Source organism: Equus przewalskii, chromosome 15 (assembly GCF_037783145.1).
Source record: "Equus przewalskii isolate Varuska chromosome 15, EquPr2, whole genome shotgun sequence".
NCBI classification, from domain to species: domain Eukaryota; kingdom Metazoa; phylum Chordata; class Mammalia; order Perissodactyla; family Equidae; genus Equus; species Equus przewalskii.
Window position 1 is genome coordinate 83,693,409 of NC_091845.1, and position 22,832 is coordinate 83,716,240.

The 22,832-nt window shown below is 41.9% G+C and overlaps 1 protein-coding gene and 1 long non-coding RNA gene across 11 annotated transcripts in view; one reads left to right on the plus strand and one right to left on the minus strand.

Annotated features, from left to right (window-relative positions):
• Window positions 1-19,493, minus strand: part of TM4SF18 (transmembrane 4 L six family member 18) — a 28,964-nt gene extending 9,471 nt beyond the window's left edge. The window contains exons 1-7 of one of the 10 annotated variants that reach the window (XM_070576302.1): window positions 19,117-19,434; window positions 18,829-19,022; window positions 17,066-17,173; window positions 14,726-14,815; window positions 9,297-9,439; window positions 5,352-5,532; window positions 2,255-4,586 (exon numbers count right to left, since the gene is read on the minus strand). In XM_070576302.1, coding sequence (XP_070432403.1) covers window positions 4,572-4,586; window positions 5,352-5,532; window positions 9,297-9,439; window positions 14,726-14,815; window positions 17,066-17,173; window positions 18,829-19,005 — 714 coding nt within the window. In that variant the 5' untranslated portion in view covers window positions 19,006-19,022; window positions 19,117-19,434 and the 3' untranslated portion in view covers window positions 2,255-4,571. Of the gene's footprint in view, window positions 1-2,254; window positions 4,587-5,351; window positions 5,533-9,296; window positions 9,440-14,725; window positions 14,816-17,054; window positions 17,257-18,828; window positions 19,023-19,116 lie in introns of those variants that run through there. The other 9 variants (XM_070576311.1, XM_070576305.1, XM_070576301.1 and 6 more) reach the window with 9 other exon arrangements.
• Window positions 304-12,362, plus strand: LOC139076020 (uncharacterized). The gene is made up of 3 exons (XR_011527221.1): window positions 304-353; window positions 7,389-7,545; window positions 10,657-12,362. It is a non-coding gene; the product is annotated as an uncharacterized lncRNA (long non-coding RNA).
• Window positions 19,494-22,832: the final 3,339 nt, after the last annotated feature.

Sequence of the window (22,832 nt, forward strand, 5' to 3'; positions counted from 1 at the left end):
CAGCGTGGAAGGTAAAGTTCTGGCTGCCAGCATTCTGAGATCTGCGTGGGTTAAGCGGGCTGGGGGAAGAGCGGGCCTTACCGTTCATCATTCAGGACACGCCAGTCACTCAGTCTCTCTGGTTTTGATGTAGTGTCCACATCCTTGGTGACTCTAGTTCCCTACCATTCAGAGACCCTCTATTTTACCCTTCCAGAAAATAGACTTTCAGATGTCTGCCGCTTCCCACTGGCATAGAGACAGGGGACACAGGGACTCCCCCCACTCCCTCTCATCTTGATGGTCTGCCCTTATTTACTTTAGGTTCCAGAGGTATCTGGCGCTATCCATTTGAGAGTCTTGAGGATTCTGAGGTAAGAATCTGGTTGGCTCTCAGCTCCCCCCACCCCCACCCCGGATAGATTGGGATTTTCATGTTTCTTGAGTTGTTTTTGTCAGTTATATTTCCTTAGGACGCTTTGTAGCTTCCAAAACTTTATTGCTGTTGTCTCCTCCCTAACCTCCTTGTATTTGTTGGTTTATGTTTTAAAGAAACCCCTTTATTGTAAATTCAGTGTAATTTTAGCTACGAGTGTGTATGTGCGTGTGTGGGTTTTCATACTGACCAGAAAAAGCATTTGATTTGAGTTGGCTATGCTCCTTGGGTCAGGCACATGTTGTCTCTGGCCTGGGTAGCCAGGCAGGACATGTAGTAAAAAGATTTTAGTGGTCCGCTTTGTGCATCCCGCCCTACCTGCCCAAGTACACACCCTCAACCTTGACTCCCAGCCTCAGTTTCCTGCCAGGTCTCTCAGTTCCTCCAGAACTGGAATCTCATCCCTGGCTCCCAGCTTCATCTCACCAAGAAGGAGGCAGAACTGGCAAGAGTCTTTCTGAATTTAAGTAGTTGTGGTTTCATAATAGTGACCTTGAATTGCACTACTGCTCATGGCCTTCCAGTGGGGTGGAAGCATATAGGCCAGAGGCTGGGGTTTTAGGAACCTGAGTCTGATGGCCACTATGTTCACATGTGGCGAGAGGAAGTGCTGGCCTCTCTCCAGTTTTGTCTAGCCTAGCAATGCCTACCTTTACCTTTACCTTCTTTTTCTCCCCAAACTTCTGACCTATGCTGTCCCTATGAGCTTCCTCCTTCCCTTTCTCTTCTTGTGTTGGTGGCATTTCCAGGCTTCAGCCATCCCAAATCTGCTCCAACTGAACCTAGGTTCAGATTTAAGTCAACCTGGTTCTAAGAGCTTCATGTGTGCCAACTCACTTAATCTTCACAACAACTCTATTATTCCTATTTTACAGATTTTGAAACTGAGGCACAGAGAGGTTAAGTAAACTTGACCAGGGTCACACAGCTATTAAGGCAGAGTCTAAATTTGAATCTGAGCAATCTGTCTCCAGATTACATCTTTAAACCACTATGTTATAGGGCACTCATGAAGCACATCCATGTGCCAAACACTGTTTTCTGAGCTATCTACATATAAACATGTGTAAATTAGTATACACATATATACCCATGTAATCCTCACAGAAACCCTAGATCAAGCAAACAAGCAGAAAGGAGTATATTGATGATCTGAACAACAAAATGGACAACTTGATCTGGGGGTGCATGTAGAATGCTGCACCCAATGTTCGGAGAAAACATACCTTTTAGTACCGGGAATGTTTACAAACATTAGCCATAAAACGAGTCTTAACAATGTTCAAAAGTTTCAGAATCATACAGACCACATTCTATGATCACAATATAATTAAGTTGGAAATCAATAAAAAAATAACAAAAACTCACATATTTAGGAATTTAAAGGCACGTTTAAAAACTTATCAATCGAAAAATAAATCATAAATAAAGGTGGAAAATATTTATAACTGAATAACAAGGAAAATACAATATTTCAAAACATGTGAGAGTCAGCCAAAGTGATGCTTAGAGAAAAAACTGCAGTCTTAAATGCTTATTTTATGAAAAGAAGAAAGTTTGAAAATTAATAAGCTTGGCATTTGATTTAAGTCAGGAAAAGCAATATAAGATAGAAGCAAGGAAAATAAGAGAGAAATAATATATAGAAGAGCAGAAATGTGTAAAGCAGAAATCACTCTCAATTCGGAGCAGCTCGCAACACTCAGTCTCTCTGAGGATTAGAAGACGGAAAGGGGGCCTTCTGAAACGAGTGAGCACAGGGCTGGCACACACACCTTCACATCCACCTCTTTTCTATTTTAAGCTTATGTGGATTTCACAGAAAGGATTAGAGGATACTTGCGTTTTAAACGACATTTATTTTTTCTACTTATTGAAAATATTCAAGGAAAATTTTCAAAGGAAAATTTGGAAATATAGAACAATGTAAAGAAAAGAAATATAACTTATAATCCCATCATTAGGAGATAATTATTAACCATTAATATTTGAGTATTATTCCAGTCTTTTTTTCTATGTATCTGAAGGTTTGTACATGTCTACATGTAATTATATGGTTATTTAAAACTTTGGGCTCTAACTGCACAGATAGACTTTTAGCCAGATTTTTACTTAAAATTGCATCATCAGCATATTCACTTTAAACGCAAAATTTGGGGAGGTGTATATATGTTTAGTTTCCTGATAGATAGACTCTACTGTATTTGACCGTGCCCCTGTTTTTAGAAAATGTTTCCAGTTCTGTGGTGGAGTCATTCAGCCGACATCTATTCATGGTCCCTCAATGTATGGTACCATATTGAATCTAGACATGGTGGAGACAGTCCTAATGTGTTTGGCAGACTGGTGGGGTTGACCTGCCAGAATTTGTTTACAAGGTGTCTGAGGAGTCTTTGGGAGAACTAAAAAAAAGAGGGTGCTTGATATGACACGCTTGTGGGCTTGAAGGAGTAATCACATACTCTCTGCATGTTGGCTTCCTTCCTCTTCCTCTGATTATTTTCCTGACAGCAATGCCTAGATTGTTTCATTCTTGGTTTCCTGGCTCAAATTCTCAAGGAAGAGTGACCACCAAGCTCGTTTGGGCAGTAATTCACTCTCAGCTATTCAGAGGCCACTAGGGTGACAAAAGGCTGCCCACGGCTTTGGTGCCTGTTCCAGTTGTGTCTGCCAGGTCCAGGGCATGGGGGTCGTGTGGTATACAACATGGCTTGCTTTCAGGATGCTTGCTTCAGCAAAGGTTGTAGACAGGGCAATTCCCCTTAAAGGAGGCTGTAAGCTGAGCAGGCACAAAGGAGGGAGGAATTTTCCAGACTACTGGCTCCTGCTGCCCAGCTTTGGCACAGAGTAGGTGTTGGCAGGGCATTGTTGACAGTGTCCACAGAGAAAATCAATGGGGAAGGGGCAGAAATGTTAAGGCCCAGTGACTCTACAACGGAGACAGGTGCTCAGCAGAGTGACCACGGAGAGCAGAAGGGCCTGGCATGAATATCCAAAATTGTCTACTATGTCTACTTTGTGCTAGGCCCTATGGATGATGGGAAAATAGAAGACATGGTTGCTATCCTCAAGGATGTCGTGGTAAGCATAGGAAGAAAATTGATAAATGTTTTACTTAAAATTTTTTTATAAATACAAGTAGTGGTAACTCCACATGACACAGCTATCAACTGGTCAATGGTCACTTTCTCTCACCTATTGAGCATGTCCTCAACTGTTCATTTATTTCACGGCTACCTCTTATAGGTGACCACACTCGTTAACAAGAGTGACAAAATAATGCCAAGAGCTCAGCTAGATTACATAAGTTTATATAAAACATTGTTTGGCTTATCTGTCTCACTGCTTCCTTCATTGAACATTGAAAGAAGTGTTATTTTGTGGCATTTATAGATACTCAAGACTGGAAAACATAGAAGAAACATATGCCTTTAGAGGTTGGAAAAACAGCAAAATTTTTTAATAGTAAAAATATGGGTTTTTAAAAAGTGTTTTAACAGTGAAACATAATAAAGAAAATTTGGAAAATATAAAAAAGTAGGAAGAAGGGTCACCTGTGGCTCAAATCAACGGCAGCTGACATTTTTGTGTCAATCCTTCTAGATTTAGTTTTTGTCTTATATTTTGATTATTTGGTGTTTCATTTGTTAGTTTTAGTTAAGCTTATACTGTAAACATAAATTTGTATGTTTTTCACACAGCAGTATTCATAATCTTTAAAACATCGTTTGCAATGACTGTATAATATTATCAGTAATGAACCAGTCTTTATTTAATCCTTCCACTAAAGTTAGACTTTTGAGGTATTTCTAATTTTCCAGAATATTAACTAATGTTGAAATATATGTATTTGTCTAAAGTTTTATCTTGTGTTCTTATTTCTTTCCATGGTTTAGATTATTGGCGATGAATTTGTCTGATCAAAGGGTATTAAGATTTCTGAAGATCCTGACACATATTACTTAGAAAAAAAATCTCAATGGAAGGGTGGTATAATTGGCATTTCCAGTGAGGACTGTAAATTTCACAAGTGGGAACAATAAACACCAAGAGGAGAAAGCACAGTAATTTGAATATTGCCCTCAAGTCTAGACAGTTGACATGAGACTTGGATAGATGGCCAAATCCTGATGATGGCAAACATTCCTGTCCTTATTCAAATGATTCCAGGCTATAAAAAAAGGAAAAACAAAGTGAGTAAAGTAGTGCATTTGGATAGGTTAATGATCCGTAATCCAGGTAGCAACTTAAAGTTGTAGTTCACATTCAAAATATGATAGAATAGAAAAATATCTACTTGAAACTATGAAGAAAGGTATCATGCATTGTACGCTGTGACTAAGACACAAGATATCTTGTTCATGGTTTCTCTTCACTCTGGGCTTGTTGGATAGGTTCAGGAATTTTAACCGTAACTAAAGTAACGTCAGTATTTTAGATGAAGCAGAAGTAGTTTCAATAGGATAAAGACCTATTTCCCTTCTTCAGAACCACTCACTAATGACTCAGTATAAAGAAGGATTATTAGTTGAATATAGCAGTATTCAAAAGAGAAATTATTTCAATGGGATAAGGTTGTGAGCCTTCAACTATTTTATTAATGGGGAAATTCTCAATAAATGCTAAGACTTCTTTTGCTTTGGGTTAATTCTACATAGAACACTGAAGTGGTGCTCATTCAAAACACTTGTGCTGCTTTCACCATTCAACACAGAATGCAGGTTTTACAATTATTCCATTGATTCAATCCACATAGACAAACCAACAGACACATTGGAATACGGAAAAAATTGAGATGTGAGAGCTTGAGTAAAAATGAGGGCAATAGAAATGGCAAGAAATGATGGAGCTCGAAAAACCTTCCAACAAGATTCATTGAATCCTGGGCAGCAGAGGTAGAACGGAGGAGGTCTGGGCGCCAGTGGGGGTCTGTTACCTGGATGATGACTGAATAGGTTCCACACAGTATCTTGGATAACTGAATGACTACTCTGATGAGGCAGACGATCACTTGAAGCCCACTGAGAGCTATGAGAATGGAAAACAAAATGATATTCCACTCCACAACATGCGCAGGTTCAAGGCACTGAATCCATAGGCTGGAATCTGTAAGGAAACTGAGAGAGGGAAACGGTCAACAAGACCTATGACCAAGCCTAAATACTTGGTCCAAGGAAGAAGGCTGCAGATATTTATATGTTTGGGAAATTACTGCATATGGTTAAAATACATATTATTAAATATGAATTAACATATTTTAAAAAATCATTCAGATACGTATATTGAACACGTAGTATGCGTAATACTGAGCTATGCTTATTATAAACATGGTGCCTGCCTCAGAGACAATTCTAATTCAGTTAGAAGGCAAGACACATACTGAAGACTTCAGTAGCAATGAAGGGCAGCACATGCCAATACCAAGAGAGGTAAGGATTGCCCATTCCCCAGGAGTCCAGAAGTCAGCCTGGGCTGTTGGGGATGAGGCTGAGTTTGCACTGGACATAAAACCATACAGGTGGCAAAACAGCAAGCAGAAAGGCTGCTAGATATTCCTAGCCTCCATCCCAAAGCTCTTTAGATCAGTGGTTCCCAAACTTGAGCACGCATCAGGATTATCTGGAGGGCTTGTGAAAATGCAGATTGCTGGGCACCGCCCCAGAGTTTCTGACTCAGCAGGTCTAGACAGGACTCAGACTTTGCATTTCTCACTTCCCAGCTGATGGGCTTGCTGGTCTGGGGTGCACAGTGGGAGGACCCCTGCAGTAGAACGTTGCTGTTCTGCAGCTCTTTAGGAGATTCAGATTATGAGGTGGAAAAGTAAACAACAGAACAGTTCCTTCAGTCTAGCAGAGAATGGCAAGAATCAAACCACTTCCAAGAAAATCGTAAAACCAACTGGATCCACCTGACTGACTTTTGCTCACTTCCTGGTCTGCCACGGCCATTAGCACTTCTCCTAAAGGTGACAGACAATCTGTTCAACGAAGTGGAAATGGAAAACTGGTCTCCTCAAAAAAAAAAAAAAAAAAATCCCCCAAACGAAAACAATCAAACCCATTTACAGGGCAGAACTGCTTATAAATATCTTGTCAATAGCAAGATGCTTTTTCTCAAACAGCAATCCGGGCACCCCGCGTACCAGCCAAGAGCCCTGGGCATTGGCACCTGTGGCAGAAAGGGGTGAATTCTGCATTTTGGTGACCATCACCAGACCTCTTTCTTCTCTTTGTTTTTCTTTCCCTCCCCTCCATTTCTCTCCTATTACTTTCCATCCTCTAACTCTCTCTTTTCTCCTTTTCTTTATTTCCTACTCTCTCTGCTTCAGGACACTCAGAGGCATTCTGAGAATTTCTTGATATTGCTAATGGCCCTTAGGTCTCAAGTGTTTCCCACTTGAACATGCAGTCATAACTCCTGGGCGTGTAGGATCTTGGGCAAGAGACTTTACATCTCTGACCTCAAGTCTTATCTGGACACGGGCCCTAGGGTTATTGTGAATTAGTCAGTGAGAGGTATGTAAAAATGCCTTGGAACCTGTTAAGCACAGTACGGTAATTTCCTGCTACCATTGCCCCAGACCCGCTTCCTACACCCTCATCCTCCTAACTCAGTCCCAGTCACCACGGAAGCTAATCCCTTCAAGATCCTCACTCTAGACTCTTCCCAGGACATGCTCTGCACAGATCATCCAACACTGTAAAGCAAGATGACTTGCAGGGTTTCTATTCTTCTCAAAGACTGTGGTACTATTCCCTCTTCCTGTGGACCGTAATTGCACCGGCGGGGTCTGGGAGGAATAGAGCAGCTTGCCCTGATGCCCACGCCCTCCACAACCTCCACTGACGGCTCTATCACAGAACTGACTTCACGGTGTTGTAATTCTATCTATGTCTGTATCTGTGTCTATTTCCTCACCAAATTGTGTGCTCTGAGAGCACAGATTGTGATTTATTCGTCTCTGCATAACCAGGTCTAAGGACTAAGGCAGGGCCCGGCATGCTGCAAAGATCAACTAATGCTTGCTGAATGCAACTGATTCAGAGTCCTCACTGGCCACTATGCCAGCGACTGGACCTGCTGGCCACCTGGCTGATGGAAGACATGATGTGGCATAAAACATTATGAAGGTAATGAGATTAATAATAAAACCTAGCATGTCTTGAGAATTGATTAAATCTAATTTGTGCATCACTTCCATTTAATCCTCGGTTCTCTGAGGCAGAAATGATTATTATCTCCATTCACAGAGGCTCAGAGATACCCAGGGATCTGTCTAAGGTCACACAGTTTGCAAGTAGGAGATAGGTGACTTAAACCTGGATCTATAAGACCTGTGCTCCAAGGTCATGTTTACTCTAAGGCTTCCATCTCAGCAGAATGTTCCACCAGGTCTGTGTGCACTCCTAGACGGAAGTGAGCCTGTGTAATATATCTGTGATTCTCTAGCACCTAGTCCAAGACTAGGACAGAGGAGGTCCTCGGTAAACGTTGATTGAATAAATGTACAAGTGAATAGCTGACCGTACAAGTTTAATATTAACACCTGCTGCGCCCAGAATTTGCCAAGCCTTGGAGACTTTTCTAGGAGAGCCGAGACAGCTTCCCTCCAAACAATGTTTCACCTCCAAACATTTTAATGAAGCTGGAAACAGGTGAATTCAAATATCAAAGGCAGCTTAAAGGAGGGATGGAGAGGCAGATGGGCAGTCTGAGATTCTTGCACTGAAAGGGGGGGCCTCTTTGGTTTGGAGTGGGGAAAATTCCAGGGACTGATGGCATAAAAAAGGATTTCTATATTAGGTCCCCTTTCCAGAGCCCCTTCAATCCCACAGGAGTGTCTCCCCTAAGTGCTCAGAAAGACCTGGGGTTATTTTCTAGGTTCTCCTAACAGGAGGGAGAGCTCTGCTCACAGCAAGCGGCACCTTGTGGGAGTTTCAGAATAAAGGCAACAGTGGGCACAGAAGTAGCTCTGCATGCAGGCCTAGGTGAGCGTGTAAGGCCTCAAATAGATGAGGGCCTTGAACAATAAAATCTGTCATGGGGAGTTGAGGAGAAAATGCAGCTTCCCCAGGGAATGGTACAGACACCCCTCATTTTGTCCCATTAGAATTCTGAGCACAGGACAGGTTCGGGGGAGAGTCGGTGTCTCTCTCCTGTGTCCCTATCTGGGCTCTGCTGCCTCTGCAGGTGCTGGTAGGCCAACAAGCCTGGCCCAGGGCCAGCGTGAGACGCTCTGTGATCCAGGATTGGGTCCTGCAACGTCTGACTGAACTACCAGGCTTCTGAGCAAGGCCCCTCCCCAGACTCTTCTTCCACATGCTGGATACGCTCCTTGCTCCTTCCGCAAACTCCTGCACCTGGTCATGTCCTTGGACCTCAGGCTGCACTGTGCGGCTCACCCTGCCTCCTTCTCTCTCTGTAACCCCTGCTGGTATATCCCTGGGGGGCACCACCCAAGGGCGCTGTGATTCTTTCCCAACCACGCCCTTTCACATCTATAAGAGACCACATGTCCAACTTGGCCACAAAGCAAGACTGACTTCCCAGAACCACTCAAGTCCCAGGCTCCAGCAGTTGCCAGACCACAACCACCATGAAGCTCTGCTCTAAAGTATGGGAGAAACACGTCTTTCATTTGGATAGCTCCATGACAGCCTCAAAATAATGAATGCACATGTCATTAAAAGACTGGAGAAAAAAATACCTAAACAAAGATCTGTGCCACTGCATACTGGTCTGGATATTAGTAAAGTAATAGGAAAATTCTGCACTAAGGTAGCCACATGGCAGCCCAGAGCGATGATGGAAAATGAGCAAGACCACGAAGCCAGGTGTTTCTGACTGTCCTGCCTCTTCGATCTGGGGAATTAGTTCTTACCGTCCCGCGGTGCCTTCAAAGGCGTACTCCCAGCCATGGAGGGTGCGGCAGTATGGGCCCTGGACCAGGCCCAGAGCAGATATGACCAGGCAGTATCCAGAGCAAGCAATTCCAAGGGCAGAGAAGATAATCGACAGTAGTGTCTAAATTAAACACGGAAGAAGTAGGTTAGTGCCGTAGAATGAGACAGGAGATTTTGTGGATAAATGATCAGACAGGTGCCTTCTCTACTCATCTGAGCCAGCTGTCCATCTAACTAATACCGAATGTCCGTGTAGAAATGGAAGCATTTAATCCAAACCCACCTGATCTCAAAAATAAGTTTTTAAATGACTTTTTGCTTGATATTCCACAGTGGAAACTAGTTAATTTACTAAATGTGTATTTTTCTGGAATTTTGATATCAAAATAATGATCACCTCTTACATAAGTGCAGTGAAGGGATCTGATCAATCAATCTATACTTATTGTTGAAGACTTTATTTTCTAGGTAGGGCGGGTTTGCCAAGAATCACAGCTATGCTCCCTGCTTTTCTCTTATGAAGACGATGTTTGGAGAGCTTCACAGACAGGAATGTGCAGGGAAATAGCAGGCGTTAGCCCGGATGGTCATATTTATATTCAAGTGAGGATGGGATTGATGGGGAAGAGGCTGTTTTCATTTGATGAGAGAGAACGAGCAATGTTCACTGGCAGATCCGTAGGAGCCGAGTTGTGAGAGTGAGTAGATCAGTTTGATGTAAGAGGGGTTCCAGCAGAGGAGCAGCAGAAGGAAAGTCCGCGAAGACCAGGCTGCCCCAGTGCTGCTGCTGGGAAAACAGGGCCGACAGGACACAATCCAGCCCTTGAGTTGCCTACGGTGAGCGCAGCTCGGCAGATCTGGGCGGAAGACGGCCTTGAATGCTGGGTCAAGGAGGCTGGACTCCATCCTGCAGGGCAAGTGGCTTTCCCCCATAACCCTCTATTAAAATTTTTTCAAATCTACAAAAAAGTTGCAAGTGTAGTACAATGAACCCCTAAACCTTTTTCCTAGACTCATCGTTCGTGACTATTTTACCATTTTTGCTCTCTCTCTCTCCCTCTCTCTGTATGTATATGTATGTATGTGTGTGTGTGTGTATATATATATTTACACATTTTTGTGGCTGAACCATTTGAAGTAAGTTGCAGACATTGTGATTTCTCACCCCTAGACACATCAGCACGTATCTCCCAAGAATAAAGACGTCCTATTATTCTCGAGCTGTTTTTCACTTTTTGGTACAGGATCCAAGGAAGGTTTATGCACAAGGTTACTCTGTAGATAATCTCTTTAGTTTCCTTTAATCTACGCTAATCTCACTGCCTTTTTGTTTTTCAGGATATTAAGTTGTGTTTGAAGAATCCTAGCCAGCTGTCTTCTAGAATGTCCCACTTTCCGGCCTCTTCTGGTTGTTTCCTCCCCATTGGACTTGGGTTAAACATTTTGGCAAGAACACTTGCTTGGTGTGTGTACGCAGTGGGCCTCTCACTGATTTTGGTGACGTAGAGTTTGATCTCTTGGTTAAGGCGGTTTCCTTCAGATCTATAAACGTGTTTTCCACTTTACAACTAATAAGTAATTAGTGAGGTAATTCTTTGAGACTGTGTCGTATCCTGCCCCCTAAAGACATTCCACGTGGTGGATTTATCAGCCAGTGATGATCCTCATATCTGTTGATCACCAGTTCTCACAATAACGGTTGCATTGCACCACTTTTCCAATTCTATCATTTCTCCTGCCTTTATAAGTTACCATTTTTCTGCACAGAGCAACTTCCATTTCCCGTTTCTCTCTCCTCTGCCTCTCTCTTTCTGTATGACTGTAGACTCATGGATTTTCTAATTCAATGTGTTATAATTCATCATTGTTATTATTCTTTTGAATGCTCAGATGGCCCAAATATGGCCAAGGGGAACATCCTTTCAAGTCAATTCCTGTGTCCTTTGACATATCCTTATCATTCTTTGAACACTTCCTTGCTTCCTGGCCCAAGATGTCCCAAGTTCATTTTGAATTTATGCTGCCTTAGACCTAGAATAAACTATTTTTCCCCCAAACCATGCAATTGTTTTTGAACAAGGAAGGGATATGACCAATAATTGATTTTGGAAGATTGCTCTGGCAGTGGTGGCATACCAGCTGGAAGTGAGAGAACCCAAAAATAAGGATTCCAAGTGGAGACAACTTCAAGTTGAGAGGACAAAGACTTGGAGGAAAGGACATTAAGGAGGAAATGAACGCCTGGAAATGGACTGAAAGAAAAATTCTGGAGTTTGGGACTTGGATGTAAAGGAGACAGAATAGGGATGCCAAGAAGGGTAGTTGAGTTTGGGAGAAAAGTTGTTAGTTTTAGAAATGTTGATTTCAAGTGAGAGTAGCACGGCCACACAGAAACATACAATAGCCTGTTGATGATAAATTCAAAAGCTGAGACCAGAAAAAAGAACAACAAACTTGTGATTTTAGGGATAAAAGATACCTGAAATTATATTTCTCATACTGATTTTAATGGAGTTTGCCCCATCACAAGGTGAGATAAACAGAGCTACTTTTTTTTTTTTTTACCGTGGATTACTGTTAGTTATACTTTATAAAGAAAATTTACCTGTTCACCAATGCCATCTTTGCAAAAGGAGGAAGGATATTTTGAAAAGATTAAGCTCATTCTTCACCAAATTTACTCTTAAGCAGTTCACTGGAAATATCAGTGAAGGATTCATTCATTTCGGGAAATTGGCAATCATGGCACAACATACACGTATGTGCACAGACACAAATTACGTGCAGCGTGTGATAGAGATCATTGCACAAGCCAGGGAAGTCTCAAAATAAAATGGGAATGAGAATCTCTCTGAGTCACAGTTTCAACACTTACTTCCCCTAGCCCAAAGCCCTCAGTTTTGCCAATTCCTCACGAATTTACTGTTTCTTTATTGAAAAGGTGTAGAAGCTTGCTGCTCTGGTCACTTCCTCAGGTCTTCATTCTTACGCGAACTCTCCCAAGTACATATAAAAATTCAATAAAATTTTTATGCTTTTTTTCCTAATTGTTTTACGTCACTTTAATTTTCAGACCCAGCCAGGGACCCTAAGAAGGTCAAACTTTCCCCTGACTAAAAAGTGAATCTTGGGGCCAGCCCCGTGGCGTGGTGGCTAAATTCTGTGTGTTCTGCTTCCGTGGCCCAGGTTTGCAGGTTTGGATCCCAGCGTGCACCTATACCACTTGTCAGCCACGCTGTGGCGCTGACCCATGTATAAAGTGGAGGATGATTGGCAGGGATGTTAGCTCAGGGCTAATCTTCCTCAAGCAAAAAACAAGGGAGATTGGCAACAGATGTTAGCTCAGTGCTAATCTTCCTCAGGAAAAAAAAAGTGAATCTTGGGTGACCTCAATTTCCGTTTCAAAGCTTCAGAAGTTACAAACTGGTGCAGACTCAAATTTGGCCTGAAAGATGTGCTTTATTTAGTTTAAATGTGAATTAATTGCCAATATTTTATAGTTGAGAAGTTTTACACAAAAATCTGTATTTCTACTTTTTATTGAAAACTGAGAATTCTTGCCCAATTTCATTATGGTGACAAATGGCTGGTCTTGGGTAACAGCTCCCTCCCTTCCTTAAATGGAAATTTTGCTCTGATGCCTACCCTACTCACTTTTTTCATTTCCATCAGGCATTTGGCTTCTGGGAGCACATGAGTAGTGACCCCTATTCCAGAGCCTACTTTGAAAGAGCCAAGCAGGAAATCCAAGTAATCCTCTTTCCCTTCCTCCTGTTCTTCCCATTGAGATGTCGGTCATCTCATTCAATATTGACTCCTGTTCGGACTCTAGACTATTTCTAGCATCCATTTGCACTGGAGATGCTAATAGTGAGTTAAGGCAAAATTGAACATGCTGAATTTTATTGGCACATACATTTGTTTTCTAGAAATTCCCTGAGTTTCATAGCTTAAAGTTTACCTGAATCCATTGTAATTTACCTAGGCAATTTTGAAAGCAGCTACTGGGGGATGTCTGAGTCGATTGGTTAAGAAAACACACATATACACCCACACACACAGTGTATTTCAATTTTTCAATTCTTCTCCACTGGGGCATAGTGCTAAATTAAGCAACTAATTTAGTCTGCCAAAGGTATCAGTCCAAGGAAGCTAGCCATGACATCTTGGCTGCACATGAAAATCTGGCTGCACCAAGACCAACGATGTCAGAGCATCTGGGGGTGGGATTCCAGCTCCCAGCTCCCAGATGCCTGCACTGTGCAGCAGAGTTCCAAACGCCTACCAACCGCGGGCAAAGCTCCTCCCAGTTAATAAATCACATGACCTCTTTGAGCTACGGTTGACCCTCATATGAAAGAAGAGTAACAATGATCTAATTCACCCGGTAAATGGGGAAGAACTGTAAAGTGCTATGCAGGTGCGAATAAACAATGATGACAAGGAGGAGAACAGTGGTAATGTGGCACCGGGCGCCTGCCTGTTGAGCACTGACTTAGAAAATCTGGTTCTGTTATTCTCTCTTGACTCTATTTTAACCATCTTTAAAGTTCCAATTTGAAAAATGTACATCACATATACCCAGTGACATGGATGAATCTAAAAACCATTACGCTGGGGCTGGCCCCGTGGCCAAGTGGTTAGGTTCACATGCTCCACTTCAGCAGCCCAGGATTTCCCTCGTTCGGATCCTGGGTGTGGACATGCCACCACTCGTCAGGCCATGCTGAGGCGGTGTCCCACATAGCACAACCAGAAGGACCTACAAGTAGAATATACAACTATGTACTACAGGGCTTTGGGGAAGAGAAGAAGAAGAAAAAAAGAAGATTCGCAATAGATGTTAGATCAGGTGCCAATCTTTAAAAAAATAAAAACCACTTTGCTGTGTGGAAGAAGCCAGATACAAAAAACAAATCCTCTATGATTATGTTGATATAAAATACGAACTAATCTATAATGACAGACACAGATCAAAGGTTAACCTTTTGGCAGCGATGGGAATGTTCTGTACCTTGACTGTGATGATGATTTCATGGGTGTATTCAACAGTCAAAACTCATGGAATTGTAGACTTTTAATGAATGCCATTTTTTGTACATAAATTAGTCCTCAATATGGTAGATAACGGAAAAAAATAGACTCACAGACCCCCAGTTAGGAAAAGGTGGTGTTATTTTCTAATTTCCTGTATCCTTAAATCCTGAATTTCCGGAAGAACGTCAGCAGAACAAAGATGGAGGAAAGACGGTAAACAAAGTGGGAGATAGTTTTTGGAGTAAACTCTTGGGCTCTGAACGAAAGGATCGTGATGAGGCTATGAGAGTATCAATATTTTTGTGTTTCTGGGTGACAGAGAAGAAAGCTGGAGCCCACTCAACCATCCTCAAAAAACTCTCTCTCTTACCATGTATTTTTTGCTGCAGTTTTCACTCTGGCAACACTTACAGTTGTTATTATTCTCCAGTACAAGAAGAACTGCGGCTACTATAAGCATCTATAGCAGGGAAGAGAGAAAATATCAGAAATGGAATACCAGGTTACATTCATGCTCACAATCGGACCACAGGATTTGGCGCATAGGCTCAGGGTCAAGTAGACCTGGGTTCGAACGCTAGTGCTGCCATTTTTTAGCTGCATAAAATTGAGAGTCTTTCCTGTAAAATGGTGTTGAGAGCTCACCTCAATGGGTCCTTATGAGCTTTGCATGTAAAAATTTGAACACAGTGCTTGATTCATAGTAAGTGATTGATAAATGTTGGCTATTATTATCATGGCTGTCAGTCATCAAAAGCTAACGATCAACGAAGAGTAAATGGTATGGACATGGGAACCACCCTGCAGCCAGCTGCCATTTCTCGCTGACTCCACTGTGGACAGCAAAGGAAAGTCATTCACCAGACTTTGTGGTTTGCCAGCCGCTCTCCACTGACTGCCATCTGGGAATGGAGGTAACAGGCACAGTTAAGGTGAAACTACATATCTTAATTCAAAGCAAAGTAAGCCCAATTTCCCCATGCATTCAAGCCATCTCAGGTTCAAAATTTTGAGTGTTTTGTCTGTATCAAGCCAACAAACTGGGAGAATTCAACGTATTCTACCTCCCTTTCTTGGTATCCTAAGCAAAGGGCTCAAGTTCTGGAAAGAACATGGATTTGTTGAATATTATAATTCCTGGTTGGGGCAGGTATGGACTGTGAATTGCTTCTGGCAAATTCTCCACCTGTCCTTTACTCCCAGTGTTCAGTGCTGAATCTTGAAGCTGAGTTCATTGTTATTTTACTGTTTATAGTTAATAGTTCCAGTTTCCAAATTCCTTCAGCCTTCATTTATTTATTTATCCATTTAATTATTTATCTACATTCCTCTCCTTTCTTCCAAAAGGATTTGATGCAGTAACAATAATGTTTTTCAAGAATCCTAGGGGCCAGCCTGGTGGCGTAATAGTTAAGTTTGCACACCCTGCTTCAGCAGCCCAGGGTTCGTGGGTTCAGATTCCAGGCACAGACCTACACACTGTTCATCAAGCCATGCTGTGGCAGCATCCCACATACAAAATAGAGGAAGATTGGCACAGATGTTAGCTCAGGGACAATCTTCCTCACCAAAGAAAAATAAATAAATAAAAACTTTAAAAAAGAATCCTAGACAATGAAAAATAGAGAACAGATTCTCTCCTGAATGTTTTATTTTACATGGAATTTAAACTCAAGAATCCTATATTCCCCTCCTTTCAACACAATTGATTATTATGGATTTTAATAGATTCTGGCTTAACCTTACTAGTGCTTTGCACTCCTCCATATTAACATGTGTCCAGTATTTCTCCATAAGCATCTTTGCGGTAGGCATCTTTGTCACAAGCATTTTTTTTTTTTTTTTGAGATTCTTTTTTTTTTTTTTAAGATTTTATTTTTCCTTTTTCTCCCCAAAGCCCCCTGGTACATAGTTGTATATTCTTCGTTGTGGGTCCTTCTAGTTGTGGCATGTGGGATGCTGCCTCAGCGTGGTCTGACGAGCAGTGCCATGTCCGCGCCCAGGATTCGAACCAACGAAACACTGGGCCGCCTGCAGCGGAGCGCGCGAACTTAACCACTCGGCCACGGGGCCAGCCCTGTCACAAGCATTTTTGATGCATAATTAATTGACAATGAAGCAATTTTGCCATAAAAGTTTAAATAACAAAAAAATAAAAGAGAGCATTAAGACATAATGAATCATGAAAAATCAATAACAAAATTAAAAAGACTTGCTTGTAAAATACAAAATATTCGAATACATTTAAAATGTGTGTAGATTCATAATACTGCACAAATAACTCATTTTATTTTGTGGGTTGTACCTAAGCAGTTGTCTTCGAAGTCTTGTCCATAGTATTATACATTATATTTTTTGTGGATTTGTCTCCTCGTTTGGCATCCACTGTGCTTTTTCTTTTTTGCTAAAATTTCTTCCTTTACTATGAGAGGTATCACTTTCCAAATGCTAGGATGCGTATTTGTAACTGAGCTTTGCGTTACACTGTGAAAGCCATCTACGCTTTTGTTTGTTCTTGGCATATTTTCACATATTTGTCATAAAAATAAGGATACCATACAAAAATGGAGTCAAACCCAACTGATAACCAGTTATATTATCTTTTATGGCAAAATTGACTTATGGACAACCGGTTATGCGGCAAAAATGTTTGTGGCAAAAATGCTTGGAACAAAGATGTCTGTGGCAATGATGCTTACGGTGAAGGTACCTGGAACCTGTTCCAATCGCACATTGAGGAAACGATGACAAGGCACAGGAAAGCAGGTGCAGTAACTGGCTTCATTATAATACTGGTAGAAATACTTAGATGTAGATCCTGGAGTCCAGTGTCAAAAGAGAAACACAGGCATAGCCTGAGTTGAAAGAGAAATTCCTTTCTTCTTTTGTTGTCAAATTTAACTGCAATACAAAGGGCTCACGAATAATGGAGGAAAATTACCATAATTCCACCACACTCATATATTTTTATGTATTTGTCCCTGGTGCCGTCCCACATGTGTATATTTTGCATAGTTAAAATCACAGTTTATTCACAGTTTTCTTGTATATTTTTTAATGTAACACAAAATATTCATTTTCCATGTTGTTACATCTTCATAATTATACTTTTCATCACTGTATGAAGTGAATGTGCCATAATTTATTTGGCCACTTCTAAGCTGGAATGCTTCTAGTTGTTTACTATCATAAATAATGCTGCCACAAACACCTGGACATACATCTCTTTCCTTATTTTGGATTATTTTCTCAGAATGAACACTCAGATTTAGGATTACAGAGTCAAAAGACATAAACATTTTCATGGATTTTAATATATCATTTCAGAATCTTCTCCAAAAAGCTGGCATTTGTTTATAGAACTGCCACCAACATTCATTATGTACCTATCACATAGCTGCTTCAACAGCGTTGAGTATTAACATTTTAAAGTTTGCTAAAATATATGCAAAATGGCAACAAAATGGAAACTGCTCTCCAACATAACTTTTCAAATATTATAATAATTAAACACCCACAAAGATATAAAGATTTACTAAAACGGATTTTCTTTTACATTGTTGGTGGCTTAGTGAGCTTACAGCGCACAATGTGCTGTTTTTAGAAATGCTCGGATCAGGAAAAGTGTCTTTTCCTCTGAACTGCTGACATGATTCATTATCTGTTTGTCTTTAAAGAGCACAAATTCATTAGGAAAACATTCATGCATTCTTATTGTGGATAATTTGATTTAGTTTTCAAAAACATCCTCCTTTATTCGGGGTGTGATGTCAAACTATTTAATGACGATACGGCCCATCCTTCAACAAGTATTTGTAATCACAGTGGCTGCCTGCTACGTGTTGGTCTCTGTCCTGGGCACTTCACACATGAGATTTTATTTAATCCCCACAATTACCCTGAAAAGTTATTGTCATTATTTCCATCTTTCACATGAGGACGCCGAGGTTCAAAGACCGAGTAACTTGCTCAAGGTCTCATGGCACAAACGACAGAGCTTAGATCTGAACTCAAGTCTGTCTGAATCTCCAAGTCTCTGCTTTTCCACGCTATCTTAACACCCCTCTGAGCTACAGAAATGGGGAGCGCAGACCGAAAATCGGTTCTAGAAAAGACCAATGCCTCTGGAGATTACATAGCTTAAACTGACACACAGCCTTCCTGAGGACATGATACTTCTACAGGCCAGTGTCCTGTACACTGAAACGGAAGTCTGTACAGTGAAAATACAAACTTTGACTAGGACAAATTTTCCGCATCGCTGAAGCTGCATAAATGAGCAGCTCACCGAAAACGAAGCTACTCTCCAAGTCCTAGCGGACACCAGCTCCTCTAACCCGACCCGTCTTCCAAACCTCAGACCCAGGGTTAGTAGAATGCTTTTTCCATTATTCATCATTTGTAGTAGGAACAAGGCAGTTCTTTCTAAAAACTCCCCCTTCTACGATCCCAAGTCTCTGAAGTCACACTTACCATGACACCTGAGAAACAGATTCCTTCAAAGTACCACACGTAGTTGGTGAGCTTATTGCTGGATGCATAGGAAGTTTGCCCATTGGGGAAATACAGTAATATGTTCACAGTTATACTCCAGAGAGCGAGCGGAATCAGCAGACCACTCAGGCAACCTCCACATTTCCGAGACCCCATTCCACCTCGCTCAGAACCTGCAGGAAATTTCAAGAGCGCAGAATTACGCGAAGCTTGGTTTTCTTCCTACCTGCCCTTTTTTTTTTTTTTTTTTTTTTTGAGATTACCTACCACTTTCTGGGTCAGAGCCCTTTACTTCATATTCATGAGGAGCCAGGACTCGGACAGAACTGCCGCCCACAATCTCTCAGCGTGGAAGAGTGGTTTACTGTTTGGAGAACAATAGACGATGATCAACAGCTGAAGAGCTGAGCTGGTCTTCATCCTGTGCCAAAGGAATGCGGTGTTTTTAAAATAAGTCATTTTCCTCTGGATTGGAGCACTAAAGACTTAACCCTGAGCGTGTTTTAAGAAGGAAGTTGGGGTGGGGGTTGGAATTAAGTCTGGCAAATTTCATCCAACAGCGGGTAGGAAGCTAAAGAGAAAACTACCAAGAGAGTCTATACCAGACGTGGCATGCGGCATGTTGGCTCAGATATCCTGACTTTATCTGTCTTTTATTCAGTGGTCTTTATTGTGTGCTCACTGTTCACCAAGCATTGTTCAAACTGCAGGGGGCACAAGAAGGACAAGAAAAGGGACAGACTGGTGGGTGAGAAAAAGGGGACATCACAGTTGGTGAGTTTATTGTGACAAGACCAGTACAGCTTTCCTTCCAAGAGTTCAAATCTGTTATCTCCACCTCTTCGAAAAATAATAACAGCAATAAACTCATATCTTTCTAACTGCTTAGGAAAAGGAGGTAAGAGAAGTTGGGTAATTTGATTAAGACTTTATGAGTAATAAGTTTGAAACAAGGATGTAAGCATCCTCCTTTCCAAATTATCGCCCTAAATTTAAAGAGCCACGGATCCCTTCTAAATATGATGACATGAGGAGAGGGTTATGGGAGGGAATCTTGGCACTGACATGTTAAAGATGATGTAGACAGCGATGGTGAAGATTCAGGCTGCCTGACCTCATTGCCACTCCTTTCTACGGGTAACCTCAGAACCCTGCTTGACTGTCTTGGGTCTCAACTTCCTCAGCTGTGAAATGGGAATTAAAAAATGGTACCCTCCCCAGAAGGATAATGTGAGGGTTCAACAAGATAATGCACACAAAGCACGGTGTCAGTGATATAGAAGGAGTTGGCAATAAACGGGAGCCATCAGTAAAAACAGAAAGGGCAATTACAAGAACATAATTGTCAAAATAGTGCAGAGGTCAGGAGTTAAGTCTGCTTGTTTACTCCTCTCGGTACCCTGTATCATGAACTCTTAAAATGTTTATCCTAGAAGTATTTATATTTAATTTGTTGTTGTCCTCCAGAAAGTATTAATACTCTATGACATATACACTTTTAACACAAGAGAATAAAAACATATTTTTAGAGGGGCTGGCCCAGTGGCGCAGCAGTTAAGTTCACACTTTCTGCTTCAGTAGGCCAGGGTTCGCCGGTTTGGATCTTGGGTGCGGGCATGACACCGCTTGGCAGGCCATGCTGTGTTAGGCGTCCCACATATAAAGTGGAGGAAGATGGGCACGGATGTTAGCTCAGGGCCAGTCTTTCTCAGCAAAAAGAGGAGGATTGGCAGCAGTTAGCTCAGGGCTAATCTTCCTTAAAAAAATAAATAAATAAATAAAAATGTATTTTTACATAAATAATTTTAAATTGTGTTACTCATACTTTTTTTTAAATTGAGATGCTTGGAGATGTTTTTGGATCTAAACTAAACAAACTTGGAAACTAGCAGTCTTGTACTATGATGGGTTCCAAAGAGGCTTCCTGGCATCCCCTGGTGGAGGTGTTTTGTTTCGTTTTTTTTCCTCTAGTGTTTTTAAGCAAAATACATCAACTGAGTCTGGTCATTAGATTTTTTTTCCATGGACATAGAAGCAAGCTAAAATCATCTTTACCGGAGCACTTGGAATGATGGGGAGAATAACAACATTTTTGGTTGAGTATTTATTGAGCACCTCCTGTGTGCCTGACACTATCCTAAGAGCTGAGGAGAGAGCAGTGAACAAGACAGTCCGAAGCTCTTGCCCTCACGGAACTTACATTCTACCATAGAGGGGACTCCCAGTAAAAAGATACTTAAGGAAAACAGAGAACTCCTCAGGCAGTGATATATGTGGCTGGGAACGCCAGAGAATGGGGGTGGGGATGTCACTTCAAACACGGTGGTCAGGGAAGACCTTACTGTAAGGTGACATTGGTGCAAAGATCTGACAGAAGTAGAGGGGGTGAGCCATGCAGAGGACTTGGGGGAAAGCATTCTAGGCAGGGAGAACAGCAAGTGTGCAAAAGCCCTGGGGTAGAAGCAAAGCCCAGCGAGGAGACCACTGTGGCTGGAGCCAAGCGAGGGAGGGGAAGAGTAGGAAGGGCCAAGATTAGTTTTGAGTAGAAAAATGACTTGATATGTTCAAAGGCTCACTCTGGCTGTTGTGTTGTGAATAGATCGTAAAGGGTCAAAGAGAGGAGATGAGTTCTGAAGCCATTTCAACAATCCAGTCTTACCATGGATGATAAGGGCTCAGACAGTAACGGCACAGATGGTGAGAAAGGCTGGATTCTGTATATATTTTGAACATAGATCCAGTAGTGCTTGGTGACAGATTGACTTGGGTGTAAGAGACAGAGAGGAGTCAAAGATGACTGCACGGCTTGGGGCCTGAGCAACTGGAAGACTGATGTGTCAGTAACTGAAATGAGCAAAACAGCAAGTTGAGCAGGTTTGGGAGCGGGAAGAGGAGGTGGTCGGTTTCAGGCATCCCAAGTCTTGAGAGACCTATTAGAAATCCAACAGGAAGCGCCACTTAGGCAGCGTGTGTACAAATATGAAGTTCGGGGAAGAGGTCTGGGGTGGAGTATCTGAGAGCTGTCATAATGTTATGAATGGTATTTAAATCCATGAAACACTATAGCAATGAGTGTAGATAGAAAAGTTGCCCAAGGACTAAATCCCAGGCAGTTCAATGAATTAAATTTGGGGACATGATGGGGAGCCAGCAAAGGAGACTGAGAAGTGGCCAGTGAGTTAGGAGAAAAAGCAGCAGCTCATCTTGGAAGTCAAGTTTCTAGTTGCGGAGGAAGCGATCAACTGAGTCAAATGCTGCCTATAGAGCAAGTAATATGGGAGGACTGAGAATTGATGATCGGGTTTAGCATTGTGGAGTCCACTAATAACCTTGATAAGAGGATCTTTAGTGGTGGGATAGACATGAAGTCCAACTGGAGTGGGTTCATGAGAAGAACGGGAAGAGAGGAATTGGAAGCAGAAGAGGTAACTCTTCTGGAGAATTTTGCTGGGAAGGAGAGCAGGGAAATGGGGCAGTAGCTGGAAGGAAAGTGGGAGTCAAGGGAAAAAATTCAATGGGAAAAATTATAGCATGTTTGTATACTGATGGGAATGGTCTTGTTGGAGGATGAGTCAGAGGAGGTGGGGATTGACAATGTAAGACGGAGAGGGAAGAGTTGCTGAAGCCGCAGAGTCCTTGAGTAACTGAGAAGGGATGGAAGTAGGTTCACAGGTGGAGGAGCTGGCTTAGCAGCATGGGCAGTTCAGTCCTAGTAACAGAAAGGAAGACAAAGCGTATGGAATTGGAGGCAGTGGGGAACTTCTAGTTGCCTCTGTTTTCTCAGTGAAACAGCTGGCAGGTTTATCAGCTGAGAAGGAGGATGGGAGAGGATGTTTAGAGGTTTGGAAGGAGAGGAGAAAGGATGTAACAGTTGCCTAGGAAAGTAGGGTGGCGAATGGTCTAGAGAAACATGGCAGAATTACTAGCAGGCACTGAAGGTCCTCTTGAGGTCATGGATTTATAGTAAGACTAGGCAGCACGGT